General features: G+C 34.5%; 2 protein-coding genes across 2 annotated transcripts in view; one reads left to right on the plus strand and one right to left on the minus strand.

Annotated features, from left to right (window-relative positions):
- Syn (synapsin) overlaps positions 1-11,975 on the plus strand; it is a 208,488-nt gene extending 196,513 nt beyond the window's left edge. Inside the window, exons 10-12 of the mRNA XM_089238613.1 lie at positions 2,869-2,947; positions 3,096-3,113; positions 6,727-11,975. Coding sequence (XP_089094739.1) covers positions 2,869-2,947; positions 3,096-3,113; positions 6,727-7,071 — 442 coding nt within the window. The 3' untranslated portion in view covers positions 7,072-11,975. The remainder of the gene's footprint in view (positions 1-2,868; positions 2,948-3,095; positions 3,114-6,726) is intronic.
- A 1,709-nt stretch (positions 11,976-13,684) lies between these two features.
- On the minus strand, positions 13,685-24,042 carry LOC149080148 (uncharacterized). The gene is made up of 2 exons (XM_089238592.1): positions 23,659-24,042; positions 13,685-14,939 (listed from the first exon to the last, which is right to left on the minus strand). The coding sequence occupies exons 1-2, from the start codon at positions 23,861-23,863 to the stop codon at positions 14,731-14,733; spliced, it is 414 nt and encodes a 137-aa protein (XP_089094718.1). The 5' UTR covers positions 23,864-24,042; the 3' UTR covers positions 13,685-14,730.
- Positions 24,043-24,437: the final 395 nt, after the last annotated feature.

Consider the following 24,437-nt stretch of genomic DNA (forward strand, 5'->3'; position numbering starts at 1 on the left):
ATTCTCACAACACGAGTCAAACTGTTAATTGTGAGCAAAGCTGCCATTAGGGGGTGTGTTACAGGTGCGGCGCAGGGCCCGATCTTGCAGTAATACAAATAAAAATTATTAATTTAAACAATTTTTTTAGTAAACTAAGGAATTGACTCTATTTCTCTTCACCATGAAAATGTTTATGAAAATCTAAATAATATAAGAAATTAGCTTAAATTCTTCGTCCCATAAAAGTGCCCCGCGATTACTTTTGTACTCGTTCCCCCGTCTAGTGAGGACGACTCTGATGATGAGTGGAAAATGCATTTGTAGAACATAGGCGGAGATAGACTTGAAAGTATGGGAGGAACATGGTCATTATTGCTGGGGGAAGGAGGGCACGATGATGATGAGATGATGAAGTCAATTCCTATATACACATATACATTAGATCAGTCAACTCCACCTTTGACGTTGGGGGGCAATGCCCCCCATGCACCCCCCCCCCGTATCTCCTCCATGTTGTAGAACCAGCAGAGTATAAAATACTTCCATCTTGAGAAACTAATTAAACTGCACAGTTGTGTGGAATCGGGATATTCGAAGAATTATGTTTTTACTTTTTTTTTGCATAATTAGTTTTTACATAATAAGAATTACGAGGCACCACACCTAAAGAAGACCAACCGCCTTCTTTAGGGATGTTGACCATGACTTCCACAAGGGCAGGGCTAACAGTGCTCTAGCCCTGAGGCCCGGAACGATTCTTATCACTTTTTGATTTTTCACACTATAAATTAACCATGGAGGGGGAACGTGAGAAAGTTGGTTTGGGGGACCCATCAACGATCCTACCTTAGAGGCCCTGTTGCAGGATGTGCGGGATGTGCATTAACCAGACCCGTCTGCTGCCGCCAGTTGTGGCCTTACGTATTTGATGAAACAGCTTTTGCTTAATTCGTTCATTAGTGATTGCATTGGTTTTTCAACATTCCTTCTTTCAAACAGCACCATATGAAATTCCGAGAAACCCAACTGCATGTAAAACTTTTAAGACCATCTTCAAAAACCCGCTCCTCTTGGTTTAAAGAATTTGTGAAGTGTGTGCTGCCATCTACTTTCTAGTTCTTCCATCAAATTTCATAGTATGAGGAATTTCTAATCGATTATGTATACTGATTTTGTAGGGTAAAACATAACTATATTTCTGAAGAATTTGTCATGTTATATATTCATCATTGATTATTTACATGATTAATTCCGTATGTATACAAAAACAGATCCCTGATATTTTAGAAATTATGCATATGCTTTTCTACCATAGGCGGAGATAGACTTGGAAGTCTGAGGAGGGGGGGGGGGGGGCCCACGATCAATATTTGAAGTGCTGCCATCTATTGAACGAAATTTTCGTTATTCATTCATAACAGCTGAAACAGTTCTAATAAGAAAAAGATGGGTGGTTCTGAAACTTTTACCACCCACGCAAGGGCGTAGCGAGGGGGGGGGGGACTTGGAGTTCTGGTCCACCCCGAAATGCCAGAAAATGACCGAAAAAAGGGAAAAAGATGGCCAAATCTATTGTGGTCATCATAATCACTTTGATTCCCCCCCCCCTCCCCGAAGTGAAAGTGGTCCCCAGAACGAAATTTCTGGCTACGTTCTTGCACCCACGACTTCCTTGCCTCAGCCTACGTTTATCCGCTGCCCCGGAAATGTGTAATAAAGAACCATTTCAACCGAACATATGCATGCAACAGCTCGCCGCGACGCTTTTGACATAGTTTGACGACGTCGACACCCCTAGGAGCCGTGACGCACAGTTTGAGAATCACTGTCCTAGGTTGTGCCAAGGTACTTCAGAATGCTCACTGCTCGGGTCGGTAACTTGGGCTGATTGCGGCACTGAGTTTGTTGTGAAATATTTTGTGGATGAATTTTTTTTTTTTTTAATTTCCAGTTGGAGAGAAGAGTGGTTCAAAACAGGTGCGTCGGAGCATTTCAGGATGCCGTTAACCCTTCAACTGCTCAATCATTTATGAGCGATGACACGATATTTTAAAAAGTTGAATTTCTAATAAAACAAATATGATCTCTTAAAAAAATGCAATTCGTAGAGAGATAATGTTGCTTCAATAATTATGTTTTAAAGTAATTTTTTGTTAACTAAAAAATAATAAGATTCAAAATCATAGATAGAATTTTTTTGCGCAGTCAAATGTTAAAGTGTCTTGAGGGACACAGTGGTGGATAGTATCAACACTCTCTCGTTCTATTCCCAAAAAGATCCAGCTAGCTTAAAAATTAGGCTGAAATAAAAATTAATCTTACCTCATTGCAGTTTGATTGATCGAGTTTTTTTGTTTCAGAAATAAATACTATATAGCATAGGCGCCGAAACCTAGTGGCTGAGGCCCTTTGAGCCCCACCAATAAATTTTGTAAGGGGGCTGAGCCCCCCTTCTCCAATAATTTCTGAAAAATGCAATGCACCTTCTCTCTTCTGCATATGCGTTTGATTCCCGTATATACGGGACGACCAGCAACTTTCAACCCCCCCCCCCCCAATATTTTCTTCATGTCGGCGCCTCTGCTATATAGTATTATGTTCACTAACTTAAATTTAAAAAATATCATCTCTTGAGTTTTTCTGAAATTTTTATCACGAATTTCGTACCTAAATAAAAAAAATAAAATAAACGCTCAAAATAAGAAAATGATAATAAGAATTTTACGGGTGATATGTATTCTAGAGCAGGTTTTGTGTGAATAAATATAAATCAGTTTTGCATTTTATATTTGACCTATTCTATTTTAGTCTTATTCAAGTGTTCAAATATTTACTCATATGCAATGCCGAAATTTGCTTTTCAAAAGCATTCTTTTCTTACTTCAGGAAGCAAACATCGAGATCAAGTATAACAAGCTTTGGTTCAGAGGAGCCCTCGGCCATGGATCATGTTCCACCACCGCAGGTAGATTAACTGTTTTTCATGGTTCAACAGTAAATTTGGAATTTATTCATTCGTTTTAGTTTATTTTCATTAATAATCACTTGAGTTTTTTTTATTAAACTTATAATTATAATATTTTAACAATCTATTTTTTTTCTTTCCCTCGCAGCAACGAATCCATCAAAATGTAAGTGTTCAAATGCAATGTTAATTTATTAAACTGAATTTATTAAACCATGCATGTCCCCAAACTCTGTTTTTTAGTTTTTAATAATTGCAGTGAAACCTCGCCACAACAATACTCCATATAACGATAAAACCCTCTACAACGATATTTTTTTCTTGGTCCACAGAGTATCGTTTCTCGAGTTTTCACTGTATTTTCTTCCCTTGAATGAGTACAGTTAAACCTCTCTTTCTCGAAAAACTCTTTGTCTCGAAAAATGAAAAAATCCTTGCATTTAATGCACTAAATCAATCAAGGGCGTAGCCAGGGGGGGGGACTTGGGGGTCTGGTCCCCCCCGAAATGTGAGAAAATGACCGAAAAAAGGGAGAAAGATGGCCAAATCCATTGTTCTGTCACTTTGGTCCCCCCCCCCGAAATGAAAGTGGTCTCCCCCCGAACGAAATTTCTGGCTACGCCCCTGAAATCAATGCATTTTCACCTCTGTGTCTCGAAGTAATTTTTGAAAAACTGTCTGTCTCGAAGGCCAAGCCCAATAATAGTAAAAAGAAAACGGAAATTCATTTTCTTTCCTGAAGATCTGATTCTTCTCCGGAGATGAAAGGAACCGATAAGAACTCCGGTCTCTCATTTGTCGGACGAGTGCTCTACCAACTAAGCTATGAAGACAGAATTCCGCTCCTTGGATCGTATGTATATGCTGAATGGCTCCGTGCAATGGACGGTGGCAACATTCTTCTAATAGCTCGCAGATGACATCAGGGCCACCAGATGGCGGTATATGACGAAAGACGTCACTCTCCCTTGTTAATACGACAGATACGGAAAACTGGCTAAGTGAGGAGATCTCGATGTTATATACCGCCATCTGGTGGCTCTGATGTCATCGGCGAGCTATTAGCAGAATGATCCCACCGTCCATTGCACGGAGCCATTCAGCATATACATACGCTCCAAGGAGGGGATCTTCTATCGGTCTTCATAGCTTAGTTAGTAGAGCACTCATCCAGCAAACGAGAGACCAGGTTCGAGTCCCCGTGAGAGCAGAAATGAATTTCCCTTTCTTGAAACATCGATATCTCCTCACTTAGGTCGGGATTACACTACAAAAGTTTCATAAAAGTCCTTTTATGAAACTTGAAACATGCAACCAGTAAAGTTATTGGTTGCATTTGCTCGAATGTAACCGATAACCTTATTGGTTGCATTTTCAAGTTTTATGAATGAACTTTTATAGTGTAATCCCAGCCAGCCAGTTGTCCGCATCTGTCGTATTAGAAAGGAAGGGTGATGTTTTTCGTCATAATTAGGACATTACTAAAAAACATTTGAGGCTAGAAATTTTATTTTCTGATTTTGCGCAAATGAACAGTTCACTACAAACCCTCAGCACCTTGACTGATACCGAAATCATTGCTGAATGTATGGCCGACTCAGGTGACGAAAATACAGCAGAAGATGCTCCAGAGGAATTAGAAAAAAGTAACAGTGAAAAATGCTGAACGCATGATCTAAAAACACTGCACCATTTTCTGGAGAAAACTGAGAAGATTGGATCCAAAATATTTGTAGCTCTTTCTAATATAGATGAAATTGTGGAGGCTCTCAAAGAGCAAAAAGTATGCATCAATCTAACCTTATGGATTTTTTTAAAAGAGTTAATAAAATTGAGAACAGAAAAAAAATTCGAATGTATTTTAGTGTATTTGCATACACTGCGTCTGAACATTGATTGTGTACGGTACCCAATAATCTCAATAGTATGTAGTAAAATATAGCACGGTATTTTTTAGTTTTAATCAATGGAATTTTTCGCCATTTTTTGCCTGTTTTTTCTTTCTTACTAAAACAACTCTATTTCTCGAAAACTCTCTATCCCGAAATTTTCTTCCGTCCCGTCAGTTTCGAGTCTAACTGTATATTGTAGTAACTAGAGGGTCTAACTGTATATAAAACTGTGTAGAACAGCGATCTTCACCTCACAGCTCACCTCCTGTGGCTCTCGGAGCACTTTGCCATGGCCTGCCGACCATTGATTAGCGTTAAAATGAACAAATAATACCGATGAACCACGCAGGTCACTAAGTTTTTCAGATTCACAAGTTACCGTATTTTCCACAGGAAAAAATATCTGAAAATTATCTTCAAAAATTATCTGAATTTGCAAATGTGGTTTATACAGGGTATCCTGTAAGTCCTAATTCTACCTTTATTTCATCATCCATTTGTCATACAGGTATGATTCTAATTTAAAAAATGCTCAAAATATGTGCAGAAATCACTGCACCAGTTTCGAGAGCGAAAATATAGCGTGTCATAAAATAAAAATCTAAATTTTTAAACGGTCTCCCGGGTCTCTTACTTTCAACCAGAAAGTTGTTGTCCTGTCTTTCTTGAGGTCAAAAAAATTTCATGATTCTAAATGAGATATTTGCTGAGAGATTTTGGTTGAAAAATTGGAGAAAAGTTGGGAAGAACGGCATAAATGAGGGAACGAAGCACTGTCCGTTAGTTTATGCTGTTCTTTCCCAACTTTTCTCCGCTTTGTGAATTCAACTATCTCAGCGAATATTTCACTTAAAAACATGGGATTTTCTTTGTTGCGCTCGGAAGAGACAAGGCAACAACTTTCTAATTTGAAGTTAGAGGACGGAGGACCGTATAAGATTTTTATTTTGTGACATACTGTATTTTTCTCTCTCTAAAATGGCACAGGGTGATTTCTGAACACATGAACATTTTTTAAATATTAACTATACTTCTACGGCGACACTTTGATGATACTATAGGCTGAACTTAGGGCTTACAGGACACCCTGTATACTGCCGCATATTATTGGCAGATTTGTTCTCTAAGAGGTTTTAATAGAATAATATATATATATTTTTTAATTAACTTTTTGAAAAAAAATTTAAAATTTGATGACGGAAAATTTAGATTGCAAAATTTATAAAAGCGACTAGAATAACTGATATTTTTTCACAAAAGTGTGAGAGACCAACAATCCCTTGAATTACCTGATATTTCATTGATATTTGCTTATAGGTATATACGATGCTGAGGACTATGAAATAACATTTTTTCCTCAGAGGGGCCGTTCAAGTATTACGTCATCATCGATGGGGGGGGGGGGTTCCGATTCGCTGACTTTTGATGACAAGGGGGAGGGGGGTTTGGATAATGCTTACGTCATCAACCACCCTTTATGAAAATATGAGTTAGGATTCAGAGGGGCAGAGCTGATGACGAAATTTTGCTGACAAGGGGGGAGGGGGTCAGCGTTTTGCTGTCTTTTGCTGACAATGTGGGGGCGGAGGGAGTCAAAAATGGCTAAAAATTTGCTTACGTAATACTTGAACGGCCCCAGAGTAGTTAGTTGAATACCACCTATCTATACAATACCTAGTACCGCAATATGGCTTGATAGTCCGCAATGTCCGAAGGGTTGAAGACCTCTGTAAAAGAATCTTAAATTCAAAACATCAAAATTTCACTCCTTTTTTACCGCAGTTTTAGTATTAATGTTCATTGGCGTGAATGATGGTAAAAACTGTGTATTGAAATATTTTTTTTTAATTTACTGTATATATAATATACTACTTTTTAAAATCATAGCCTCCTGGAGTTCCACCTCCAGTGCCTCAACGTCAAGATGCAACACGAGGTCCTCCAAGTGGGCCTCCACCTGGTCCTCCACCACCAGGACCTGCACCAAATCTTCCTCCGCCACCAAGAAGAGGTTCGCAAGGTTCTCAAGAAATGTCATCGATGCCGCCGGCAGCCGCTTCTGGAACTGGAATATTAGCAGGTGGACCACAGACAAGGCCATCTGCAGGATCCGCACTTTTCCGCCGAGATTCGCAGACGGATTCAGAGAAAACGGAGAAAGGTTCAGAAGATACCGAAGACACGATGAGAAACCTTCGAAAAACCTTCGCCGGTATATTTGGAGACATGTAAAATTAACTCAAAACGAAGCAAAGCAGTTATGATGATTTTATTTAATTTTAGTGTAAGTTGATACGTTGTGCGTAAGTTAAAGTAAGAAAAAAATTATATATAAATATATATATTATATAAATGAATATATATATACTGAGGAATTCATCTTTGTAACTGCAATAGTTTGTGGACTCGAAAAGTGTGATAGAAGGTCCTTTTTCTCTATCTCTCCAGTATGTGTGTGGATGACTATTAGACGCGATTGATTACGTGTATAATGTTCTGAGCATATTTCTCTCTGTATTTGAATATTCGAAGAAATCTTGCCGAACAGAACCGTTTGGAGCTTTGAGAAAAACGTAGAAGAAAAATAAAAGGTTTCAAATAAAAGTATGTTTAAAAGGAAAGCAACTAGATGTGACAGACACATCTGATAGTTATTACATCTATAAGTAAAATCTGATAAAGGAAATGTTTGCAATAAATAAATTTAAAAGGAAATAATCTTTCTGTATACAGGTATATTATGTGTGTGTTATATCTCGCTTAGGTAACACGTAAAACTTTCCTTGAAATAAATTCTCTTTCTTAATATAAATGTATGGTTGTAAGTAAGAATGTAAAACAATTTTCAAAGCTGATGATGAAATATAGAATTGCTCTAAAAGATATCGAAATTTGTGAGAGGACATGACGTCTTGGAGCAGTTTATTGTATGTTTTGAGACCTTCTTACGTTTATAGGAGCATTTTAAATTTGATTGATATTGATGATCAAATAGTATTTTAAACTCTCCAAATCTTTTTATTAACCGTATCGTTTTAACTTTTATTGAAACTCACAGTTTGGACCATAAACCGCTCCGATCAGAATGAAAAATTTTGTCCATGTGATGATGGGAGAAACAGAGCAATAACATTCACATTGTGATGTGTTGGAATTTTGCGGATTTCAAAAAGATAATGATTTGTGAAAAATACAGTAAATTTTTCTGGTCTTGAATCACTACGTGGATAGAATTGTAGAATAAACTACGTTATTGTTGGCGGAATAGAGTATGGTAATTTACGTGTAATGTTCTGAAAGAATACAAAAATTTAGAGCCTTCGTGTGGAGAGTGAGAGGCATTCATTGTGATGGAAAATAAATTCAAAACGATGATTGACAAAAATGGGTTATTAGACATTTGAAAATTTCATATTTTCATCGAGAAATAAAAAATGCTGCATCGAATAAATTATTCCAAATGAGAATGTTTTTTCAACAAGTCTCAAGAATCTGCACTATGAGAAATTGAATACATAAAAAATAAGAGCGAAGTTTGGCATCAAGTGTACTTAATCTTCAATAATGTTCCGTTCCAGTCTTCGAAACTAAGCAAAATAAACTTCAATGAAATGAGGGGGGTTATTGCACACAATTTTTGATGCAAGTATGGGTTGATACGAGTTGAGAAACGATCAAAAGCCCATTCGCGCATAAATTTTCTGCGCTACTCGTGAAATATGTCATTTTATTGGTATTTTATTTAAGTTTTTTGATAGAACGACTGCGAATGCTTACCGTGTGAAACAGAAAAAAAAGAAACTCAAGAACTTCAATTTGGAATTTAGTGTGTTTGATACCAATTTCTTTCGAAAAAAAAATGAGTTTATTTTCGTATTTTCATAATGAATTTCGAATCCGCAATTTGAATTCACAACCACTTAATGATTTTAACTGATATATTTTACATTTGTTTCTTACATTTTAACAAATTCAAGTAAAATTCTACCAAAAATAAATCAAAATGTGTGTATTAGGCAACGAAGAAAAGTTGTGTATAAAAGTAATTTATTTTTCATTGTTCCCATTGCATTTGAGTGTTTACTATTCCCTTCTGCTTCTCCAAATAAATTCAATAATACCTAAATCCGAATAATGAAATAATGAATGGAAACAGCTTTTTTTTCGTGTTCGCTATCGTTAAACATCATGTAGCAAATAACTCTCGATAATTTTTCATCAACTAATACAAATACGTTCCTAAATTTTCATAATTTCCTCATAGATAATTAAGGCTGTAGACCAGTGTTTCTCAACCGCCAGGCCCTGATATTGGTCAAACCGCCCCGTGAGTGTTTTTTGTTTCATTTTACCCATTTATTTCCCATTAATCGGGCCTTCCAATCACGAAAAAGAAATCAACCGGGCCGCGGGATTTCAAAGGTTGAGAACCACTCCTGTAGACAGCTCAGAAAATTCCAACTTGAATATCAGACAACCATGTGCGTTGAAAACACCAATAACCACATATACCAATAGGAATTTTTTAATGATTAATTAATAACAAAACAAAATACACTTAAAATTTTTAGAAAACTGGTTTTCCACCACAACATTGAAATGAGTTGTTGCAAATTCATGACAGATTTTCAAAGCGATATATAATATATGTATAGTTTGTGTAATTTAACATAATTTTCAGTCTAAGAGCCTCTATATACGCTCTGTATAGTCTTTTCTCTCAGAAGTTATCATAAAAACTTATTTTTTAAAGTTTTATTATTGAAAATTTAATAAACGATATATGCATTCCAAAGAAATATATTATCTATCATTTTTCAAATTTTATTTTATATAAAATACGGATAAATATATTGATATTAATATAGGGACTGACAATTTTGGCTCTGAAACGAAGTATTTAAAAGTACGACGTGATCAGTATCTAAGAACAGATAACAGTTATTTTATTCGATTTCTTGTCAAAACTCAATTTTTTTTTTTAAACAGACGTATCATATGGATGCGTTCAGCATTGTACTTGCTTTGATATGAAATTTCAACTCTAAAACGCATCAAGTCATCCCTCTAGAGCAGCGTTTCTCAACCTACGGCCCACGACGATAGGATAGGTGGCCCGTAGACTCCATAAAATAATTTATCCATTATAACTGATATTAATGATATCCATAGGGGTTAAAATAAAATTATACCTTCATACTTAGGTTCACCATACATCATCGAGGTGAACAAACAAAAAATGTATTTCTGGAAAAAAATATTCAAAAATGATGTGATGACCATATTTCATTGAGAAAAGTAAAATTCGGTAAACTGAGGTCGTAAATAATAATCTGCAAAATACGGGGCATCATCAATTGTCATTATAAACATTTTCAAAAGTAGGTACAATCAGCAATCATAATTAAAATTCAAAAAAAAATTGGCAACAAAACGGTAAACCTCACGAATATGTGAGATGGATATTCCAGGATATTTATAATTTTCGCCATAATTATCATAACATAATTTATATTATGAAAACGCTGGTGTGTGTGTATATAAATATTATAAGTTCAAATAAGTATCGTTGAAAAAACGATGTTTTAAAAAAATCGGAACAATGAAAATTACAGGAATGTCCCTTAATACGGGACACAACTGGTCCGTCACATTTTTCATATATTTTCTGGTAATTTTTTTCAGAAAGATTGGGAAAACACTGCTCTAGAGGTGTCGACAAACCTTAAATGCGTCAATGGGATTCAAACCCTATCGGGAATATTGAACATAACATTGTTCACGTTTATTTTCCACGAGGAACCAAGTGATACGATCATCGTGCTGTCGGTTAATGGCTAAGTAAGAGTTCAAAGGCGATTGAGAAAAAAAAACATTTCTGAGACTGATCAGTTATGATGAATGCTATTCCATAAATATCGAGAAAAAAAATTCTGAACTCATAGCGTCTTTAACCTGATCTATCGATAAACTGAAAATACAAATAAAACGATGTATATATAAAGTGATTCGGGAAGTTAATCTTTTGATGAATCAAATAACTATGCATTACAAGAGAAGTTATAATTTTTTTTTTGAAATTATATTTTTGTTTGTTTTATTCGTTTTCCGTTGCACTTTTTTCAAGTGTACGTTTTCCAAGTTTTTTGCACCAGTGAGAGTATTTTAGACATTGAAATAAGTATTCTTGTCACTGTAATTATCGAAATTCTTTATTTCTAAAGATTAACTTTGTGCTAAAGAGACACAAAAAAAAACCATTGCATGCATGTAGTAAGCTTTCTTGCTTAGGATGAACGAGAAAATAAAAGTTCGTTCAAAACGATTCTTCCGAACTTTTTCAGCGGAACATATACATATATGTGTTTGAAAACTCCTAAAAATTATTACTCTGTGTGTATGAATGTATTTCGCCAAGTGTTTTTTCCGGAATATTCTCTCATACTTTCAGAAATCTTTCGAGATATTTGTCTGTGTGTTTGAAAAAACATCCTCTTTATCAGTTATAAGTGTTCATTGTGTTTGGAAAAGCTGTATTATCAAAAATTTAACCTAAAATACACGGTGCTTTTGCATTGGCCCTCACGTACACAACATGAGAATATCAACCCAGAAAGTCGTTCAAATTCAAGTTAACAACAATATTTGTATCCTTCAATGTTTTTGATTTTTTCCGAAAGACATAATAATCTATAATGTTCCTTGAGATTCCATTCATATAAATTCATTTCCAAATCCTTCTAGTAAATTATTTTGATTAAAAAGAATCAAAGAGATTAGATACGTTTGTATTGTTATATTTTTGTGCAAATAGATTATATTTAAAAGAAAAGAAAACCTTTTAAAAAGGTCAATGTGCTTTTGTAAATGACGATGTCACAAAATTTTTTGTACACCCAGAAAATGCATTTGACTCGCTTAAAAAAAACTTAACACGAAAAATTTGTATGAAATATCAAGAAAAATGAAACATTCCTTTTTTTCAGTGAGTATATTTTACACTTACTGTTGTTCTCTTTGTTGTTTCATGTAGCATTGATGGAAAATGTATCTTGGGGGCCAATGCATTTCCTTGGCATATGCGATGTGTAACCTGTGTGACCTTACTAAAGGAAATAAATGTTTGGTGGAAATGATTCAAATTGTTTTGATTTAGAAACTTACCACACACAAATCACGCACATGTACAAGACTTCTAAATAATACAATATTTGAGACAGAAAAACACTCAAAATTATATATATAATCTCGAACAATGAAGTTCCATCTCTCTCTCTGATTAGTACGCTATTTTTAAATGAAACGTTCATTTCAGTTTTTAATCATTAAATTTAGATATAGGTAAAAAAGTTAATCAATAAATGAACTGAAAACTAATCTTGAAACTAAAATTTCCTGCGATATAATGAAAATAGCAACAGGTTTTAAGTATCGACTGAAAATAAAACAAAGCCCGATAGCAATAAAGTCTCAATACTTCCGTCTACGTTAATTACCGACAAAAATAGAACAGCATTTGTAGAATGTAGTGGTGGAGAATATAGAAGAATCCTTCTATAATTTCCGGGTATTTACTTCCACAAATAATCTGAATACAAATAATGAAACATTTGCCGTATGTTTTTAGCACTTTTTTTCATCTCCAACGGATTAAAAAGAAAATAATCAATCTATATTTCCTTTCAATCCCTTCGAATCTCTACGTGTCTTCAAATATCTACTTAAACCAAGGAACACCTTGTAGTACCATAAGCGGGGTACAGAAGGTTAAAAAATAAAGTAATAACCTTGGAATGACGGAATAAATTTATATTGAAGAAATATCGTTACTTAATTCCAGGCGTATTAAAAATTCTGCCTTTTATTGATAATTTTACTTTACTAAATGAAATATCTCTCTCAGATGAAGCATATAAAGGAAATTTTTGAAAAGACAAAATATACAAATGCATACACAAAAGCCCAAACAGGCAAATTGCCCAACCGGTGGTTGAAAAAAATATGCCCGTAAAAAATATGGATGACAAATTAACTTAAATACAGCAACCCATTTCGTCATATAAGAGCCCACATACGACGAAAAAAAACTAATAATTAGTAGTATATAATACACTGCTCATAAAAAAGATTATGGTTGTCTCATCTAGCATAGATAGCTTCTCTATTTATCCCAATATGTCATTTGTATTAGAATTCACGACCCCCGGAGATAAGCTATTCCATTTATTAACAACCTTACTAGAGAAAAACACCCTGCGACACCACAATATGGACACAACCCTTACCAATCAACAGTGGTGTCCCCTTGTCGAAGCAGTCGATATTGTCGGTGTATTAATATAACTCATGTTCCATCCTATTCATCCCGTTGAAAATTTTATACACTTCGATCATATCCCCCACCCCGGACACCTACGTTCTTCCAATGTAAACATATTCAAAAAATGAAGTCTTTCTCTATAGTTCAAGCCCCGGGTGCCAACTAGAGCACGCATAGCTCTTCTCTGCACTCCCTCTCAACCAAATCTACCAATTTTATGTCTCTCTGTACGTATGGTCTCCAAAACCTTGCGGCGAAACCAAAAGCGGAAGAATGACGTTAAAAGAACGCGAAGAGAACTTTTTAAGAATGAAACCGAGCATTCTATTCGCTTTTTTGACCACCACGGAATAATGTTCAGAAAATCTAAGCCGCTCGTCAATGAGAATTTTAAAATCGAAGATTTGAAAATATTCTTTAAAGAAAAAACTCTTTCAGAGTGTCAGTCAATTTTTAAATGAGGTTTCAGTTGACTATGCACCAATCAAAAAATTCAAAATCTGTTTTATTTACAATAGACGTTTGACAACAGAAAAATTTCAATACAAAATTATATACTGATATATATATATATATATATATAGTTCTAGAAGTTTCCAATATATAGACGAGGGGGGAGATCGTAGTATACACGATGTCTCCAAATCGTGCCTCTAAAATGAGAGACCATATATACAAATCAAAACAATTTCTGCGATTTGTCGCATCCTATTTATCCGAGGGATACGTGCGTTTTCCCACTTCAGCAAATCTCGAAAATATGGCAACCTTGCTCACATCATGAAGAGCATTAGAGAAATTTCATACACAGTGTGTATGAAACTCTTATAATACCTTAAATATCAGGTATATTTAAGGTATGAAAACTCTTTTTTCCAGTCACACAGGCAATTACGGAGGGAAAAATCGTCTCATTTCCCCTCTAAGGCCGAGATTACACTATAAAAGTTTTATAAAAATTCTTTTCTAAAACTTGGCAAATGCAACCAATAAGCTGATCAGTTGCATTTGCTCGAATGTAACCGATAAACTTATCCGAGCATTTTTCCAGTTTTATAAAAGAATTTTTATAAAACTTTTATGGTGTAATCCCGGCTTACAGCTTTTTTAAAAAAATGTTTTCCTTTTCACTCTCAGGGTTACTCACTCCTTTTTTGGCACCAGTGGCTTAAATTCCATGTTAACATGCTATAAAAAGTCACATTTGTGACCCTAGCTTCCTTCGGAAAAATTACTTGCCTTCACGAGTCCTATCAACCCTCCCCCCCCCCCTCATCATAGGGTTGGAGTTCTGGGACATCCTGCATACTCTCCGATAAAGTAGTCTTTCAAAAATTAAAATGTTCCAATTACTCGAAAAGATCTTCAAACTCAAAAAAATTATACATTAGATACATTATAATATATATAAAAAATACATGAAGTTTCACAAACTGAAACTGTTAACTACAGTTTTATATAGACAAATACAGAACTGTTTCAGCGCTTGAATACGATAATTCTTGATGATCAGTTCCCCCTGATTTCATTTTCAAGCTTATTGACAGGAATCAGCAGATGGTATTGATGATTCAGCCTCTCTTGAAAGAAGGCCTTGTTCGTCTACCACTAGACTGGTGTGGAGGAGTCGGCAAAGCACTGGCACAAACTTTGCTGCAACTGCTCTGGCAACACTTCTTTGTTCCTGGACAATCTGTATCTGTTTTACAGACATTCAAAAATGATGAGGATGTCACGGAACAGTTTTCGGGGCGTTTCTCACCCAATGGACAAAATCCCTCTGTGGAAGAAAATAATAATTATTCACACTTAAAATGAACACCAATTTCTATTACTATACGCAAGGTAAGAAGTTACAAAATGCATGAAAAAAGTATGCAGGTGTAGACATACAGTTGACCACACCTACATGTATGATAAATGTGTGATTGTTTTTTTTAAATTACAGCTGCAAGTTTCTTTGAAGTCCATTAAATATCTTGAAATCGTCACACCCTGATTGAAGGCATATTCAAATATGAAATTTTACAAGAGCTTTTAAGGCGACTGCCTTCGGGGTACATTTTTTTCTTCTTTTTTAGTCTTTTTTGGGTGAAATGAATGTGGTTTTGGTTTAGATATAGTATAAATTTAAATGTTTTTTGTGAATATTTTGGCAAAAAAAAGAATTATTGTCAGTTTTATATGTAAAATTATCATATTTTAGTACTTCTGCTAGGCATTGTACACTAAAAACTGCTGCTTGTATTAACATGTTCCTCACACAGATTATTGCTCAGATATTTTTCTGTGCAATGGACTAAAAGTTTTAGGATTATGTAAAAACTTTTTGAGATATGGTTATTTACGTGAAAAAATAAGTATAGTATTAAGTATAGTATATCAAGTATTTTTCGTTAAAAATACTTGATATTCTCAATTCAAAATCATGTAAATTTAAAACTTTCAAACATATTGATTGGTTTTTAGTTCATGGCACAACCTGAGCTGTCTAAAATACAGTGAGAAAGTTTCATAGAGATATTTTGAAAATGCTTGAGCTATGAAATTTTTCGTAAAGTGAAAAAGCCCAAAAAAAAAACAACAAATCGTCAAAGAACGCATTCAAAAATTTCATCACAGGATTTAGATCTTAGTTTTTTAGTTCCATTTTACCGGATTTATTCTTTTTGCTTCATCGGCAATAACTTCGCTTCTAGTTGTTGTAGAGGCAAAAATGAAACAGTTTTTGATTCTAGAAAAAAAAAATAACTGCACTTTCAAATGAACACATAACATGAACTTCAAAAATGTTTGTGATATTCGTCTTTGAAAGCAGGCAGTCGCCTTAATGAAGAAATGGTCAATAAAATTTATTGGTCTCGTTTTTATTTACCTGTTCCCGACGTGCCATTTTAATTAATATTATGTTACAATTAAAGTCCAGAGAGCGATAAAGTCTAGTTTCTATCAATAATTTATTATGATCTACCGAAGCGAGCTGGTAAAAGTCCGAAAAATAGAAACATTTAAAAGCAACGAACGCTGTTAATTAATAATTTACATGGGGCCGGTCGCAAGGCTCTTGCCGTCTGCGCAGGCGCAATAAGATTGTTTACTTTTTTCTCGCTATATATATTCACTTCGTTTTTTTTCCTCCTCTCTTCGGGTTTTCTCTCTCTCTCTTTTCTTCCCAACATGAATATGGAAGCTGAATTAGATAATTGCCGTTTATGGGTTGTGATGCTAAGTAGTAATAGATGAAATATAATTATTTACTCATTTATTTAGAAAACGAACGCCTCCGAGTTTGTGTAGATATCTTATTAAGTATGGATTTTAATAAATAAATAAATTTATTGATAAATTTTCTCGAAAATTTTAGTTTGTCAATATTTTCTCAAGATTATTTGACGAACACACGAGTTGCGAACTGAGTAACATGTAAAAGCCTCTTTCATTGGACGACGTCTAAAGGTCTGGATGGACTTCAATGGCCATGAGGGGGCACTATGATGATACTGGGGGGGGGGCAGGATGATGATTATATCAATTCATACATATGCATACGTTTTAGGTCAGTAGACTCAGTCAGTGACGCTGGGGGGTGGGGCAAATGAGCCATGCCCCCGCCCCCCGTATCTCCGCTCCTGATGACGTCAGACGCCCTTTATCGTCGGACTCAATGTCAGCTGTTGCCGCTCGCGTAGCTTGCAACATGTTGTCGCTTCCAGTGGAAGACCTGCCTTTAAGAGTCTTACGCTTAAATAACTTGTGCTCTGAGAAAATATAGGCTCTATTCTTTTTAATGCAGTTTCTATTAGCTGAATCTTTCATTATACATGAAATCATTCAAAAAGCTTTCAGAAAGGGAAATGAAGGTACATCTGGAGAAAATTGGACATAAGTTAATCGGGTTCGAGCAACACCATCTATAGCAGAAAGCCTCCGCGCGAAGCTCGTGACGTCACTGAAGAAGTCCATTTCGCCTATAGTCATTGAATATACTGCAAAAAAGGTAAATATGTCGCCAATGGCTACAGGTGAAATGGGTTACTTCAGTGACGTCAAGGCTTTGCGCGAAGGCCTTCTGCTATAGATGGTGTTGGCTCGAAAGACAGTAATTCTAATGTGATTGGCAGGTAAAATTCAGCTCACTACGAGCTGTTTTATGTTAACGCGTTCATCCGTATCAACGAAAATGTTCGTTAGCCGAAGCATAAAAATAACGAAAATAATGTTTGTAATATTGCTGTATATTGAATAAAATTTGAAAAAAAATATCTCGCGTAGTGCAAAGACAGTAATCTAAAAATGTGAAAAATGGGAAACTTCATTAACGGAGTATCATAGGTGTAAATACTCTTTATGACTTGACCTTGAAGAACTGTTGTTTTTTTTCTTTCTTTCGAAATGAGAAAGAAGTTTTTAGTATTCATATTGACTTCACGAAATAGAGAAGCCGGTTTTTATTTCTTCCGTTTAAATGCTGAAATATTATAATTTGATTCGTTCTTCTTTTTTCCTGTCCGTCTTCTGAAGAAGATGAATTCGACCAACGTTGGTGTTGAAGGTCAGTTTTCATGGCCGCGGTCAACATGGCAGGTGCACTGGTATAAAATGAGGTTTACAAATTATTATTATTATTATTTTCTTCCTCTTTATATATCATAATTATTATTTTATTTTACCATCGGAAGCGGAGCAATCGAATACCGCATATAATTGACGTTCACTTTCCCGAATTAACTGTTGTCTCACTTTCAAGACAAACACGTTCTTACACATTTTTTCTTTTTCTTTTCTTTTAATATTCCCATTCTTTTAATTTTCCTTTATTATTTATATTTTTAATAAAAACAACATAATGAGGAATTCATTATGTTTCTTTTTTTCATTCACTATTTCAAATAATATAGGAAGTGCGGAGACTAAGGAATATCATTTTTATTTACTTTTGTACTCTATTTTTTATTTTATTTATTTATTTATTTATTATTATTCTAATTCGAGAGATGATAAGAATCTGGAACCTGTATTTTTATAAAATTTGGGTTCTTGTCATTGCATTGACAAATGTGTGGTTTTAAAAATAAGTAATAAGGGGAATTTAAAAAAAAATGTGATTGGGTGGTAACTTAGAATTGGGGGTTAAAAATGAAAAAAACTAACGAAGATTGATCAACACAAGATTTAATGAGCCTATGACAATAAAAAATTAAAATTTCATATTTTGCTCGAGAAATCACAGATGCGATCTCCTTTGTCTGTCCCATAACTATTATAGTAGGCTCACACAGAGAACGGTACAAACATTATTTTTCTCCCGGACCTCTCCTTTTCTATTTTCCGTAAATTTGAGGAAATGTTTTGTGTCGTCTTTACGTGGTACACTAGATAGTACGAAGCCGAACTTTGTTGATATTTATGTCGGTCTATATAAAAACTTGACACCCTGCATCTTTGAAAAAATAGCGTCCCATCTAATCTGAAAAAATCGCTATGAGCACAGGAGGATAAAAAATTTAACTCTTTTTTTATATATAGACTATACATTGTGCTTAGTTTCAAATTGCTACACACGCACTCTTCCAAGTCTTTTGAAAACTTTTTCGAGTTAATTTTTTTGGAAATCGGAAACAAATCCTCTCCTATAGCAGACGTAATGATGGTTCAAATCGAGCGATACTGATTGCAGAGTATCATGGAGGCATTTTGAAGTACCGTAGTCATTGAAGAATACCGTAGTACATCACTGTTTCACTTGATAGTTCATCTCTGTTTCACTTAGTGGCCGTAATTGAAGGTTTTGAAGGTGAAGTAAATAAGGTATTCTATATTTCCAGACTATTCCATTATCCCGCACTTCTTATATTGCTCATTCAGTTTTTTTACCGGATATAAGTATATGTATAAGGTATATGTATATGGAATAAGTATATGTCACATGTTTTCTTAAAAATGCACTAATATCCGGTTCCCACACACTTATTTAGCCACAAACTTCTAACACTCAAAAATTATAAAAATGTATGCTTGCACTTCCCGATATAAATTTTTATTTGAAAAGAAATGAATTATTTTTACCTGGAAACTTATCTCTCTCTCTCTCTTCTCTCGAGTGTGTGTGTGTATGTATATATATATTCTTGATCTAGAAACAGAATCTAGACTGATATCGTGCTTTAATTTAGCATTAAAACCCGACTACTCCTCTAGTAACACTAGAAATAGTCATACTCGGTCCGACTGGAAAATAACTTTGGTGCATACATAAACGCATTAAGAATGAGGTTAATGTTGAAACCGGTTGCGTGTACCTGGTAGATTAATGGGTTGTTTTTTTTGTTGTTTTTTTTAAATCATAGCTGCAACAGTTGACTAAAACTGATAGCAGTGACTGAAAAAAAAAATTAAATCAAATAATGAAACGATTATATACGATGATAAGATAAAAAAATAACCCTTTACGCATTAATTTTCTTTTTCATTTCAGTTTCCGACATCTAATTTGGCATAATCGAAAAAATCGATCGCTCTTTTGTTTTCTTTCCTTCACTTTCAAAACGCACTTTCTCCTATTTTACAAAGTTACGCAGAACGACAGAGTATTATTGTCTGTTGTGACACTTATGTCATTACAAAATACGTTTAAATGTGTATGTCACAAAGTTATTTAGAAATATAACCAAATAAAATTCTTTAATTCTCATATGAATGGCTGTCATATTATTCATATTTGCTATTCATTCTTATAAGTTGAGTTTGAAATGCAAAACTAGTATGGGGTCTGTCATAAAAAAAAATTTATGAACGAAATGTTCCTGTACAGCTATTGATTGATTTGTCTGATGGGAAATATTAATGATATAGAGTATAATATATGGAGCAATAATCTGTTCGTAAATCTTATCGCTATAGAAGAATTTAGGTACATATTTTTTTTATTCAATGAGTAACGAGTGGGGGAATAGAAATAGCTCAATTGATAGTTTTCTTCAAAGTGGCTGACTTATCATTCTGGTTAGATCTGAAACGTTGAGATGTTCATCTACTTCCGGCAAATTTGAAGATGCATCTACAGTTTGAAAAACAGTGTAGAGGCATTATTCTTGACCTTGAAGATCTGAACTTTTCTTTACTTCATGTCTTCTTTCTTTTCCAACAAACATTCATCCGTTTTTCTCACCTAAAACTTCTGATATTTGTGAACTCTTTTAATATTATTATTATCATTATTATTTACGTTCCACTTGACGTTCTTATCCATCATAAAAGGTTTCAGGTATGACCTGCTTCATTTCCTTCTTTCTCTAACAAGCGGCTGACCTTGTAATTCAACATTAGACATGTTTTCGAGAAAATTTTGCATTAAAACCTTCAAGATTTTAATACGTTTGGGGGTTTTTTTTTTATCATTTTATTGCTAAGAATTTTGTGCATGTTTAAAATTATATTGTAGTATAGGGAAGAGTGGGGTAATTCCACAACCTTAAGACAAAAACATTTTTTCGGACTTTAAAGTAACTGAAAATATTTTTTTTTATGTTTAAACACATTAATAAATCATTTCTATACCTTTTGTTATTTTTGAACAAAACAATTCTTATTTTATAACTTAGATATATTAAAAAGAAAAAGTTTGTGCAAAGTGGCGGATTTGCTCCATATAGTGGGGCAATTCCGCCATAAACTAAATCTATTCGATGCAGGGGTGTTTTTTTTTTAATTAAGCGTGTCCCACATAAGTATATATCTATTTTGTACATAAAAACGTATGTTTATTAAAAATTACAAAAAAAGTTAGACATTTAGCCCAGCAATTAGTTTAAATTCAGAGTTATGTTGTGAAGGAGATGACAATATTAACGGCCGTATTCACCTACACAGTTTCAACTGAAATCGCAGGTGGAAGGATTGAAGATCGAAACGGATTGGTTAAATTAAGGATTTTAACCAATCCGTGTCGATCGCTGATCGTTTAACCTGCGATTGCAGTTGAAACTGTGTTGGTGAATACGGCCGTAATAGGCCTATCAAGTCATAATAAAAAGTGAAAATGTTTATGGGCGTGTGCAAAAATAACAAATGTAACTTTTTGGACAGTCGTATCCTCTTATTCAGAATGAGTCCACTTTGAGCACATAATGCAGCGGAACCGAAGTTCGTTATTGCCAAACTCTCCACAAATTATACACATTTCAACATCAGGATCAAATAAACCAAAAGCGTCATCATCTTCATTACCGTCACATAGACTTTTCTCGTCAATATCTTCTGACGATGACTGATCAAAGTTGAGCTTCCTCCTGTCATAATTCTTAGCTGGTTTTTTTTTAAGATTCTTAGACTGCAATTTATTGACTTTTGTGTTGATTTTGGTTTTTTCAGTTTGAACCCTGTCTATTTTCAACTTTTTTTATTATTTTTGTCGGTCTTATTATCGACCTTAGTTTTCTTGAACGCTCGCTGTTTTTCTTTTAATTCCTTTAGTGTCTAATTAACTTTAGTGTCTTCTTTTTTTTCAACTCTTTTTGTAATTTACTGTCTTCAAGAACTGACTTCATAGGATGAGGATGTTGAAATAACTGAGTGCTGTTTTCCATCTTTTTACCAGTTTTGGTTTTGGGTCCAGGGTCTTTTGTTGGCTTTGGTTAGAGCTCTTCAATTGTTTTTAGAATTACCTTTCCGAAGATGTGCCAGGTTGAGGATTAGTATACAAGTCTTCTGGTACTGAATGAGTTGCGCTGGTTACAGTGGCATCTGCCGTTTCAGAAACAGCGTTCTCATCTTCAATAACTACTAGTTGGATTAGGGCAATACCGCCATATGGCGGAATTGCCTTAATTCAACTAGTGGACCCTACAGCTGGCAAAGCACCGGACGAAAACAAATGAAATTTTCGTACCAAGTACCTGATAATGTGCACTATATGTTTATATTCTTGCGAAACTGGAAAATACTCGCCTTTCTACGAAGGTCACAAGTTGAACAGATAGTGAAAACTATAGAACAATGAGGAAAATTTACTTATTTGCAAACAGCACACACACTAGAAGTAACAGGTTCAATTACGATACTGACTGAAATTTCCCGTGTCTCCCTCTAGGTCAGTGCCTAACTCGCTCGCGCCTAGCAACAACACGAGAGCCAGTAAAATGGGATGGCGAAATTGCCCAGGGTGGCGGATTTGTACCCTTCTCCCCTACTGTATATTTGTATGTCGGAGGTAAAGGGCAACAACTTTACCTCCCCCACGTCAAACCATGTCAAAGTTAGAAGACATGGGGGACCATAACTTTAGCCTTCTTTTGTCATAACCATATAAGTTATGATGTAAAAATGAATAAATATCAGGTGAAAATTCTGTTGAAAAAAGAAATCGGTAATGTGTGGCAAAAAAATATGAGTGGGAAAATTCTGATAAAAGCCGACCCGTATTTCAAATATTTCCGAAGGTTTGTCTGAAGAGGATTGAGGGGGAAGTTTTACTTAAATCTATACTTTACAAACAACCATGGTGCCCTTGGATTTTATCAAGGATGGTATCATAAAAAAGACGATCGATGTATATTTTGTTCTTGTCGAAATGTGAAACGTGAGCACTATATAGGTATGATTGTTCATTTCGGAACAGTGAGCGAGAAAAAGTTATTCCAATTAATGAAAGAAACCTGAATTTACTAAACTTATTGAAAAATAAGAATGTAAGATTACGGTATATAAAAATTATTAAAACATCTCTGGAGAGGTACCTTGAATATGGAAGGTAAAATTATGAATGTTTGTGTTACACTATTGTGGTTTATTTTTGTAAATGGGCAATTAATTACTGCTCATTTTGATTTTTAGTTCTTGCTTCAATTTTTAAGTTTTTATATTAATAACCTCTTTGTTAAATTTTTACTTTTTTTTTATACGGTTTTGTATTGTCTGACAATTTTATGTGTGTGTTTTACATATTTTGTTTTTTTCAATACTCTTGATACATGTATTTTTTATTATTATATGCATATATTCGCCTCGAATCTATTCAGCTGGACTCCGATATCTAACGAATATTTAATTTTCGCATTCCCTATTAGGATAGGTCAAGTAAAGCTTGACAAGCTCTTATAAGAATATAAAATGTTAAAATTTATGTTGAGATGTATTAAAAATAAACGAGTGAGATAAAATGCATTTGGTAAAAAAAAAAGTACGATTTACTGTGTAATTGAATTGTTTTTAAAACTTTCAACTGCAAATATAGAATGAAGAATTATTGTCGTTTTTCTCGACCGTTGTATCACCACATAATTTTGCAACTCATTTTGGAAATATTCAATGTATTTCTTTCAAAAAGAGAAGTAGTGAAGCGTCAGTGGGTCTATGAGATAAATTTTTTAAAAAACGAAAAAAAAAACCTGAAATGATGAGTTTCATTATGTTTTTTACAGTTTTATGGATCATTTAAAAATCTAAATAATATACTTCGAGTAATTTTCGGTAACATATATAACGTAAAATCTGCTTCTTACCCTTGACATTCATTTCGGAACAATCATATTTTTCCAAGCAACTCATAACGCACTGTTTCAATTCTTCAGCACAATCCGCGCAACCGGATGACCTTTGACCAGGAAGAACTCTTCGCCGCGGACCACCGAAAGGAAACGGTTTACTCTGCGATGACACTTGATCGTATACCAAAGCAAACGCAAACATCAACACGTGCATATGCATTTTTTCTTTTTATGGAATTCACTCGATTGCGTAACCAAAAATTATTTTTTTGTATTTTTATCCTGAATTAATTTTCGAAATCGTGATCAGTTACGAATCAGAAATTATACTTCATGAACCCGAAGTGAGAGAAAGCTTCACTTATATAGTTGTAGCTTTGAGCTGACGGACTTACTAACCTAGTTACGTGCTGATTATTAATAATAATAGTAAGGTAAGAAAAGGGAGAGAGAGAGAGAAGAGAGAAGAAGAAAATGAGAAAAAAAAAGAATGCTAGCAGCAGCTATTTGTTTCCGCGGCCTTCATGTCTTTTCACCCGTACGTACGTATATACAACGAACTAAAGGGGTTGCTATACGATACGATACGCATGTAACGAGCCGGAGGCTTTTAGAGAAACTCAATCGTTGGTCTAAACACTGGTTTTGCTGGTTACACGGTCTGTCGTCTCTGGACAAACAGCATTCATTCATATTATTGTCGACGTTTTAATTGTCAAACATTTTATGGCAATTCTTATTTCTTCTCTACATAACGTGGGCGTTGCCTACTACTTTTGTTGGTGCGCGAAGGA

Source organism: Pholcus phalangioides, unplaced genomic scaffold, assembly GCF_987345545.1.
Source record: "Pholcus phalangioides strain wild (caught in Gottingen) unplaced genomic scaffold, Ppha-v1.0 ptg000011l_1, whole genome shotgun sequence".
Lineage (NCBI taxonomy): Eukaryota > Metazoa > Arthropoda > Arachnida > Araneae > Pholcidae > Pholcus > Pholcus phalangioides.

Coding starts and splice junctions, on each gene's coding strand:
- LOC149080148 (XM_089238592.1), bottom strand. CDS start 23,863: ATGCATATGCACGTGTTGATGTTTGCGTTTGCTTTGGTATACGATCAA. Junction 14,940..23,658: donor TTCCGAAATGAATGTCAAGG/GTAAGAAGCAGA, acceptor TTTCTTCCACAG/AGGGATTTTGTCCATTGGGT.